General features: G+C 37.0%; 1 protein-coding gene across 1 annotated transcript in view; it reads left to right on the plus strand.

Annotated features, from left to right (window-relative positions):
• The window catches only part of CENPF (centromere protein F), a 61650-nt gene that overhangs the window by 9681 nt on the left and 40958 nt on the right, over nucleotides 1–11011 (plus strand). The window contains exons 4-7 of the mRNA XM_020899297.2: nucleotides 885–1006; nucleotides 1428–1519; nucleotides 3506–3797; nucleotides 4900–5102. Of these exons, the coding sequence (XP_020754956.2) occupies nucleotides 885–1006; nucleotides 1428–1519; nucleotides 3506–3797; nucleotides 4900–5102 (709 nt within the window). The remainder of the gene's footprint in view (nucleotides 1–884; nucleotides 1007–1427; nucleotides 1520–3505; nucleotides 3798–4899; nucleotides 5103–11011) is intronic.

The following is an 11011-nucleotide window of genomic DNA, read 5'->3' on the forward strand; positions in this document are numbered from 1 at the left end:
CACAGGCTCTAGGGCACACGGGCTTCGGTAGTTGCAGCTCCTGGGCTCTAGAGCACAGGCTCAGTAGTTGTGGGGCATGGGCTTGGTTGCTCCACAGCACGTGGGATCTTCCTGGATCAGGGATCGAACCCATGTCTCCTACATTGGCAGGTGAATTCTTTACCACTGAGCCACCAGGGAAGCCCTGCTGTTGTTGTTTTATACTGAACTCCATGAGCCGCTTGTATATTTTAGAGATTAATCTTTAATCAGTTGCGTCACTTGCAAGTATTTTCTCCCATTCTGAGGGTTGTCTTTTCATCGTCTTGTTTATGGTTTCCTTGGCTGTGCAAAAGCTTTTAAGTTTAATTAGGTCCCATTTGTTTATTTTTCTTTTTATCTTCATTTCTCTAGAAGGTAGGTCAAAAGGATCTTGCCAAAGTCTATATTATTAATATAATGACAATATTATATGTAATGTTATCTAGTTTCAAGATTTGAGCCCCTGCTTCAATGATAGCAATGTCCTCCTGTGTTTAAGTTCTGGGGTTTTTTGTTTTTTTGGTTGCACTGTGTCTTTCTTTGGCCTAGAATATAAAATTTGGTTGGAATGTCTCCCAACTCTCCCAACTCTCCTTTGCTATGATAGTGGTTATTACAGATCTTCATTATAGCCTTTATTACAATGTAATTGGCTGGCTTGTATTTCTGTTTTTTGAGTTCCTTTGGAGACAAAGGACTGTCTCGCAAGTTAGTTCTGAGGAAGTGTCTGTTGGCCAAATGCATTGGTAGGAATTCTTAGAGGGTGGGTAATTTTGTCAGTTTGTTGCTCTCTGGGAATGTATGGTTTGGTGTTCTGCAGCTGTGACTCTGGTGTGGCACCCTCTCGGGTCATTTTCTCACAGGTGTAAATCTGAACTTGAAAGAAGCCAGCAAGCTGCACAATCTGCGGATGTCTCTCTGAATTCATGCCTTACACCACAAAAAATTTTTGCAACTCCGCTCACACCAAGCCAGTATTATAGCGGTAAGGATTCTTTTCCCTTTGTATAAATAGCTCTTTTGTTGAGATTTTTAATTCTGCCCAAGAAATGAAATCATTCAACCTTGAATTCAGCTTCTAATTTAAGCATTAAAAACAACAACAAAAAGCAGCCATTAGTTAGATATATATTTGTGTATCTGTTGAAATATGTTGTGCCATCAGTCAGCCTTTAAGCTTTTCCCTTTATGCGTCTATGGTATTTTTTAAAATAATTCACTTTTGGAATATTCAAAATGCCTGTGTTTCCATGCATTGTGATACTTGAGTAATTTGATCGGTATTGGTTGCCTTAACCAAAATATTCTTTCTATCTGATGTACGAAGATACTCATTTCTAGACTATCATAATGATTCTTTGCAAAATCAGTGATCAGACTGAAACTATCTCATTGTCTGTGTTTAGGTTCCAAATATGAAGATCTAAAAGAAAAATATAATAAAGAAGTTGAAGAACGACAAAGATTAGAGGCAGAGGTAAAAGCCTTGCAGGCAAAGGTAAGTTAATTATGGGCCTTTTAATGGAGTATGCAGTTGAAGAACTACTTTGCTATAAGTAGGATGGAGCAAGGATAGAAAAATCTGCTCTACATAAGGCTGACCCGTTTTTCTTACACCGAGAAAACAGACTTCCTGGCTCATTGGTTATGATTTTTAAGTTTAAAAATAGGTTAAGTGTGGAGTACAATGGATTGGGCAGATGACTTTATCCCTAAATATCAAATAGGCCCCAAATTCCCTAGAAACTGTGGAAACATACTTGTTTCTCTGTTAAGATCTTATGATAAAGAATATGTTTGGAGAGGGTGGGACCAGAGTTATTCCTGGCTGACTTTGGCACCTGGAGGCAATTGCTTCCTATTCAGACCTTCTGATGGAATTTGGTGATTGCTACCAGGGATGAGAGGTTTGGGGATCATTATTAATGAAATGTTTATTTCAGGTGAGAAGGTTGTCAACATAACCTCTCTAGTTCTTTTAAATAAGTAGCTGACAAGAGATTTAAACTCCAATTTGGTAGGGGAGAAAAAGGCTGAGAGAGGTGGGTGAAAGATTTGCCTAACATCAATAAAATAAACAAAATGCATGTTTTGGGAACCCCAGCTTTTAGTTACAGGACTGACCCTGAAAATACCTGGTATCTGTAGAATATACCTTTCTCGTTTCTGCTCACATGGTATTGTTTTTTTAAAAAAAAATTTCAAGAAAAAAAAATTCCAGTTTGGTACTGAATGGCACAATCCCACTCAGCATATGAACTTGGTGAGATGGCCCAACTTAGCAGACAGGTTAAGGCTGAATGTATAAATAGATGCCTTATGTAGTGAGGATCAAAAAGTACCTGTTAAGAGTTTTAGCAATTTTAATTTTTTTTAAGCCTTTAACCCTTGTTTTGAGATCACCAGAGTTTTGGTACATAGCAAAGTCATTGCTTTTCAACATGAATAAAAATGAAACCATAAACTTCTGATTGTCTTGGAAATATCATTTGCTTTGTTACCCATTTCACATTGGTATCAATTCTGGCCCTGACATCTGTTGCCAGAGTTATTTTGTGGAGGACTGTGAGTCTCCAAAAACATTAAACCTCTCCCCGTGGTGAGAAAAGCCCTTGCTATAAAAAATTTAACTCAGCTACTGTAGCTGCAACTTGATGTTTGTTAGAATGGAGATAGAAGAACAAAAAGGATTCTAAACAGCAGAAAATCCACAAATGTGTTTTATATAATACAAAGTGCCTCTTAGGACATTTTTTGGGGGGAAACGGTATGGTGGCATATGAAATTCTTATAAGAGTTCTTTGGTTAGTACTGAATTTTGAGTCTCTGTGTTCAAAGCTATAGGGGGAAGTAACCAAGGATGGGCAAAGGAAAATCATATTTCAGAATTCAAAATGGCAGTGAGTACTCACATGTGTTTCTATGAAGTATATGAGGGATGCAGGATAAATACAAAAGCTGAGCCCAGTTAAAGTAGATTGACCCTCAGCTGGTGCTGGCTTCACCCTTCAGTGCTAAGTCTGACCGTTAGAACATTTCACTGGGTAATGGGAGTCAGTGGTTCCCCTGACATGATGAATGTTCTTTTCTGGTACACAGTGGAAGTGCTATTGAATACCTTCTTGGCATGGCTTTATGTTCTATTAGAAAATAAGTACGTAGTCTTTTTTAAAATTTTCATTGTAGTGTAGCTGATTTACAGTCTTGTATTAGTTTCAGGTGTATGGCAAGGTGATTCAGTTTTCTATATATAAATATATATATACACACACATACTTTTTCATATTCTTTTCTGTTATAGTTTATTGCAAGATATTGAATATAGTTCCCTGTGTGTAAGATCTTGTTTATCTATATTATATGTAGTAGTCTTTCCCCCACCACCACTTTCCTCTTTCATGAGCATGTTTATGTCTATGAGTCTAGTACGTAGTCTTAAATATTGTGACTTCTAAAGGGCTCTAAAGAGCTTCTGTTTTTACAGAAAGCAAGCCAGGCTATTCCCCAAAGCACCATGAATCACCGGGACATCGCCCGACATCAGGCTTCTTCATCTGTGTTCTCATGGCAACAAGAAAAAACTCCAAGCCGTCTTTCATCCAGCACTCTAAAAACTCCAGTTAGGAGAGATTTCTCTGCATCTCATTTTTCTGGGGAACACGAAGTGACTCCGAGTAGATCAACTTTGCAAATAGGGAAAACAGATACTAATAGCAGTTTCTGTGATAATTCTAGCAACTCTCATCTTTTGGATCAGTTAAAAGCACAGAACCAAGGTAACTTTTGAGTTAAATTTTCCTGAGATAATTTCAGACATGACTCCAGACACTTTTAATCCTAGAAAGTGGTACTGTGTTTTGTTAGTCCCATCCGTGGTCAACATCCCAGCCTGGTGATATGAAATAGTGTCTTTGGGATAATGAAAAAAGCTATCACCATTTGGAAAGATACCTTTATTTTACTAAAAAGCTGATGCCGTGAAGACTTCAAATGTAGGGTGCGTGGCTTTGACTGTCCGAAGCAGGGAGAAGTGGTCACTGTTGACATTCCCTGCGCTTCTCACCTGGCTCCTTGTGTGGCCCATGAACAAGCTGGTTTTGGCCAGAGGTGTGGCATGTGTCTGCAGAACGGCTTTCCTGTGTGCTGCCAGGCTGTCCATATGGGGGCAAACCTGTAACCTTGGCTGCCGCACCGCGCTGCTGCTGACAGCCAAGGGCGCCAGGTGGTGTTTTGGAATCTGCTCTGCAGACTATGATAATTTCCAGTGCTGTGATAGATTGAAAATCACCATCAGCGTGCACTGGTGAGAGCTATCACATGGCCAGTGCCTTTGGAACCAATGTTGTGTATATGCAGGGAGAAAAAAAATGAAAAAAAGTTATTGTTAATTTTGGCAGAAGAGGGGGTTCACACTGTCTTGCTCTTTACTGGCAGTAAAGCCGCTAGAGAATACAGGAGGGTGAATTTTTCACTGCTTAGCACTCACTTGCATTGATATGGGTACAAAACAAATATTTGTGGGTGTATAAAACCAAGTGGTAATTTTAACACAGGGTATTATATGTGATACACTTTTTGCAGTTTTCTCAATAAGATACTATTCATGATTTTAGAAAAGCATTCCCCCTGCCACAAGTTTACTGTGAAAACAAAATTTGTCTTCTGCTTTTTATAGGATTTTTGAATAAAAATAACAATAAAGACTAAATATTGAAATTAAATCCAATTAAAATAGCTTCTTTGTTTAATGTGAATTGATTTATATTTGACTCACCAAAGATTTCAGAGTGTAGTAGCAGTGATACATTCTGAGTTTAGTTGTAAATTTGTTTGTGAAAAATACACGTTAATTGAAGTGTGGGTTTTGTTTGATTTAAGAACTAAGGAGCAAGATTACTGAGTTTGAACTACGTCTGCAAGGACAAGAAAAAGAAATGAGAGGCCAAGTGAATAAACTTCAAGAACTCCAACTCCAACTGGAGAAAGCAAAAGTGGAATTAAATGAAAAAGAGAAAGTTTTGAACAAAAGCCGGGATGAACTGGTGAGAACAACTTCACAGTATGACCAGGCATCAACCAAGGTACTCAACTTTTCACGAGTTATTGAAAAATCTGCATTTTTTTCATACAATTATTTGGAAAGAGTATGCTTAGACTTGTCAAATAAATATTAGTAATGAACCTTATTAATGTATACTAGGCAGTATTGATTGCAGTTGAACAGTAAGTTCTTTTAGAATTTGATAGATCTGGGTCAAACCTGGACTGCACATTTTTTAGCTGGGGGACTTCACAGGTCGCTGATGTCGTTTACACCTCAGAGGGTGGTGAAGAGTAAACGTGCATACAGCGTCTGACAGGTGCCTTATACACAGAAGAGGCACGTAAGGTCACGGAGCTTTGAAAGAGGTTTAGGACATGTGATAGGTTGAATTGATCCACTCATGGAAACCAGTATATACCCTTCTGCCATTTGACCTTTTTTCAAGTTTTTTATTTTGTATTGGAGTATAGCTGATAGCAGTGTTGTGATGGTTTTAGGTGGACAGCAAAGGGACTCAGCCATACGTATACACGCATCCATTCACCCCCAGACTCCCCTCCCATCCAGGCTGCCACATGTCATTGAGTAGAGTTCCCTGGGCCATACAGTGTGTCCTTGTTGGTTATCCATGTTCAATGTGGCAGTGTCTACATGTCCATCCGAAACTTCCTAACTATCCCTTCACCCATCCTTCCCCCCCAGCAACTATTAGTTTATTCTCTAAATCTGTGAATCTGTTTCTGGACTCAATTTGAGTCATTTACTGACTCATTTGACAAATATTTATTGATAGTCTGCTGTATGTCAGGCACTGTTCTAGACCTGAGGTGCGGCAGTGGCAGTGAATAAATAGACAAAAAGCGCTGCCCTTATGGAGCTTCATCCCAATGGGGGATATAACGTAAATGTACCAGGCACATTGATAGTGCACTCTATGGAGACAAATGTAGAGAAAAATGAATTGATTTTATGTATTTCTGAATTTTATTTACTAATAATTTGTTAAGGATTCTTGTGTCTATATTTATGACGGATATTGGTCAGCTGTTTTCTCTTTTTGTACTGTCTTTGTCTGGTATTTGTATCAGAGGTAGTTTTAGCTTCATAAAATGAATTGGGAAGTGTTCCCTCCTGATTTTTTGGGAACTATTGTGTAGAATTGGTGTTATTTCTTCTTCATAACATTTGGTAGAATTCTCCGTGAAACTACCTGGGCCTTAAGATTTCTTTTTGGGAGTTTTAAAATTACAAATTCAATTTTTAAAATAGTGACAACCATTAAAATTATTTCACATTGGATGAGGTGGGTTAGTTTGTGATTTTAGAGTAACTTTCATCTAAATTGTCAAATTTATGTATGTGGGGTTCACAGTATTTCCTTATTCTTTTGATGACTATAGGTCAGGCTTATTCCCTGTTCATTTCTGATATATGTGTCTTCCTTTGTTTTTCTCTTTGTCAGTATTGCTAGGAGTTTTGTCAGCTTTATGGCTCTTTTATTGATCTTACCAAAGAGTCAGCTCTTTAATTCATTGATTTTCTCTATTATTTCCTGTTTTCAGTTTCAGTGATTTTTTTTTTTTTTGCTTTTGTTTTCTCCCCTCGGTTATTTTCTTCTGCTTGCTTTGAGTTTATTTTGCTCTTCTTTTTCTAGGTTGTTGAGGTGGGGCGCTTAATTTAGTGACTGGAGACTTGACTTCTTTTCTAACGCAGACGTTTAATGCTGTGAATTTCCCTTCCCGTACTACTTTAACTGTGCCCTTCAAACTTTGATACGTCTCGTGGATTATTCAGAAATTTAGTTTCCAAGTATTTGGAGATTTTTCTTTTTGTTTTTGATTTATTGTTTGACTCCATTGCTGTCAGATAACATATTATATGATTTCAGTCCTTTTAGATTTCTTGGGGTTTCTTTTATCATCTAGGATATGGTCTGTCTTATTATATATTTCACAGGCACTTGGGGAAAAAATGTATATTCCGTTGTTGAGAGCAATATTCTAAAAGTGTCATTAGCTCCTGTTGATTAATGTTCTTTGTTGAGTTCCTCTTTATCTTTTCTGATTTCCTGTCTAATTGCTTCTAGCAATTGTTGAGGGAAGGGTATTGCAGTCTCCCATGATTGTCTATTTCTCCTTTCAGTTTTATAAATTTTTGCTTCACTTATCTTGCAGTTCTGTAGTTTGGTCCATACACATTTAGGATTGTTATGTCCTCTTTTGGATCGACCTTTATCATGTAATATCCCTTAGTGTCTCTGATAATTTTCTTTTTTTTTTTCCCATTCTGAAGTCTATTTTATCTGGTAGTAATGTAACCTCTCCAGCTTTCCTTTGGTTAAAGTGTCATGATGTATATCTTTCTGTCTTTTTACTTTCAGCCTATCTATACTGTTAAGTTAAAAAATATGACCTTACTATGAATTAAAAAAATAGCCTAATGTTAGTTTTGTGTAGACAGCACATAGTTGGGTCATATTTTTTAATCCACTCTTTTATTCCCTTTTAGAAACTCTCTCTATTAATTAGTGTTTTAAGACCATTTATAGTCAATGTAATTATTGATATATCATGACTTAGTTTTACATCTTATTTTTTATTTCTTTCATTTCCCATTTGGCTGTTTTCATTTTTTCTGCCTTCCCGTAGGTTTACTTGAACACTTTTTAGAATTTCATTTTGAATTATCAATAGTTTGAGTATATTTCTTTGTAGGGCTTTTATGATTGTTCTAGCAATGGCAACCCACTCCAGTACTCTTGCCTGGAAAATCCCATTGACGGAGGAGCCTGGTGGGCTGCAGTCCACTGGGTCTCTAAGAGTCGGACATGACTGAGCGACTTCACTTTCACTTTTCACTTTCATGCACTGAAGAAGGAAATGGCAGCCCACTCCAGTGTTCTTGCCTGGAGAATCCCAGGGATGGCGGAGCCTGGTGAGCTGCCATCTCTGGGGTTGCACAGAGTTGGACATGACTGAAGCGACTTAGCAGCAGCAGCAGATGATGTATGTATACATCCAATTTATCAGTTTATTGGTGTTGTCATTCTATCAACTCTAATAAATTATTGCAAGTTTACTTCTCTTTTTGTCCTTTTACCATCCTCTATTTATAGTATAATTTTCTTGAGCATTTTTTATATAGACATTTAGAACCACATCAGGTAGTGTTACATTTTTGCTTTATTTGTCAAACATAATTTAGAAAACTGAAGAAAAGGAAAACCTATTGTATATACATTTATTATATATAGAAATATTCTTATTTTTCTTCCAAATTTCCTTCTTTCATCATTTCCTTTCTTTTTAAAGAACATCCTTTAACCATTCTTTTAGTGTAGCAACAAATCCTCTAAATTTTCTTTTGTCTGGGAATGTCTTTATTCTTGGAAGATATTTCAGCAGGGTATAAGATTCTGGGTTAACAGTTTTTTCTTTCATTACTATTATGCTTTTCCTTGGGTCCCAAAGTTTCTTGTTAATCTTCTTTCTTCTCTCTTTTCAGAACTTTCTTATGTTTGTTTTAATAAAATATGTGGGTTTTGGATTGTTCTTGAAATGTTCATCTTTTCCATCTTCCTGGAGTTGGTAGTCCCAGTTCATTTTTAGAATTCCTCTAGTGCAGTGGTTTCCACAGAAAAATTCTCAACAATTATGGATTAGATGTGTGACGAAACATGATCTCCCTTGATCTGTATATTTACTGTCTTTGTGCGGTATGGGTTTGTAATTTGGTTTTCTAAGTTAGACTTGGATTCAAGCCCTGGTTCTATTGCATCCCAATTGTGTTACTTTGGAGCTATTTAATTAACTTCTGATCTTCAGTTGCCTAATCAATAAAATGATGTTAGTAATAATGCCTTTCTCATAGGATTGCTATAAAGTTTGTGATGATTTTTCTCAAGGCTTTAGCATAGTGCCTGGCATATGGTGAACTTATAATAGTCGTTATTGTTATATCGAGTTCCTAGTCAATTTAGTTCATTTTCATTTTCATTTCTGCCAACTCAGGCTTTTTTTGTATGAGCATTATACTTATCCTTTTATATGTTGAGGGCTTCCCTGGTGGCGCAGACGGTAAAGAATCTGCCTGTAGTGCAGGAAATCCAAGTTCAATCCCTGGATCTGGAAGATCCCCTGGAGAAGGGAATGCCTACCCACTCCAGAATTCTTACCTGGAGAATTCCATGGACAGACGAGCCTGGCGGTCTACAGTCTATGGGTTCGCAAAGATACTGAGCAACTGACTTTTACATGTTGCTTTTGGTGTGACAGGATCACCAGATCCTTCTCTCTAATATATATCATGAGGTCACTTACCAGATCATGAATTAAAATTTTTGAATAGGACAGTGCTGAGAACATAGCTTTTGCTCTCTTTCTATTAGAGACTTCCCACCAGGTTCTTAAGACTCATTTATTCAGTGCTTTCTGGGTTCCATTTTTTTCTCATAAACTATAAACTATAAAACTAGTTTATTTTATAAACTAAATAAAAATTCAGTCTACCTTTCTCCATCTTGTCTCTAAAGATAGTATGACCTTGTCCAATATGTTGCTGAAATCAAATTATTCTTTGTTTATGCTATTCCCTGATCTACCTTTAGAATTACCTATTAAATAAAATGGAGCTAATTTAGCCAAAATCAACCACGTACTTCAGTAAACATATGCTGTTTCTAGTATGCTTCTTTTCCAAGTATTTACCCACCATGTGGGATGCAAGGTTTGAACTAATGTAGAAACAGAGTGTTGGGGCTGGGCAGCAAATTCAGGCTTCATATTTTATGGCTAAAAACTCAGGCCCAGACCACTGAGTCTCTAGGGTCTCTATATACGTACTGTTAAAGGACTAGAGCCTTGAACCGTTTTTTTAGAGTATTATGGAGCATTCATGATACCTAGTGGCCAGGTACTTGTATGTGGATGGTGCATCATAAATACCAACATTTAAAAAAAACCTGAATATAAATTACTCCCAAAGGCTTTTTTATTAAACCAACTCTTTGTACAATAAGAAAGTATTGTGAGATACTTTGTAAGAAAGATTGTGAGATCTTGTGGGTTGCAGTTTGAGGGAGTGCCAGCAGAGGGTGCCAAGGATTCATTCATTTATTCTGCTGTGCATGGATTTTTTTCCCCCCCTGAGAATTGTCAAAATTTTAGACCATCATTTAGGCAGTGATTTTTGTCTTAGCTGCTTACTGCTGTATCCCCAGCGCCTAGCATGGAGCTTGACATATTTGCTGAGTTCATATTTATTATTGTTAGAAATAATTTTCTTTCATACTTTTCCTTATGATGGTGAAGTTGCTCAGTCATGTCCGACTCTTTGCGACCTCGTGGACTGTAGCCCACCAGGCTCCTCTGTCCATGGGAGTCTCCAGGCAAGAATACTGGAGTGGGTTGCCGTTTCGTAAAATTCAAGAAGAATAAGGATAATGACAGAGGTATCTTAATGTCCAAAGAAGTGAATTAGTTCAAACTACTGGCTCAATATTTTTCTTTTTAAATTCAGGATCTTGAAAGTTCTGATATTTGCAAGATCAGACCAGCTTTATCTTTTCATCTATGGTTAGTTAATCACTGGTGTCAAGTCTTATGGGAAATTTTACATAGTGTTTTCTTTTCCTCTTTGTTAAATTTCTAATAGTTCTAAATGGGTCTATAATGAGTCTCAGAAATATATTAGTGGAGAGATTTGCCACACTGGGGTACATTTCTTTTGGACCAGGAATTCTCCCTCAGCAATGTGAGTTGTTCTTGTTCTTTCCTGGGAATTTAGAGTTGTTTTGTAGGGCAGGTCTAGGATTTGAACACCACAGGGAAGAATTAGAGGAATGGGTTTTAACACTTTGAACATTTAATTTTAAAGAGCATCCTAAATTTCAATGTAGTTCATGTTTTGAAAATTATTTTAAAGAAAACTAGCTATGTATTAAAAAAA

Source organism: Odocoileus virginianus, chromosome 11 (genome assembly GCF_023699985.2).
Source record: "Odocoileus virginianus isolate 20LAN1187 ecotype Illinois chromosome 11, Ovbor_1.2, whole genome shotgun sequence".
In the NCBI taxonomy this organism is placed as follows: domain Eukaryota; kingdom Metazoa; phylum Chordata; class Mammalia; order Artiodactyla; family Cervidae; genus Odocoileus; species Odocoileus virginianus.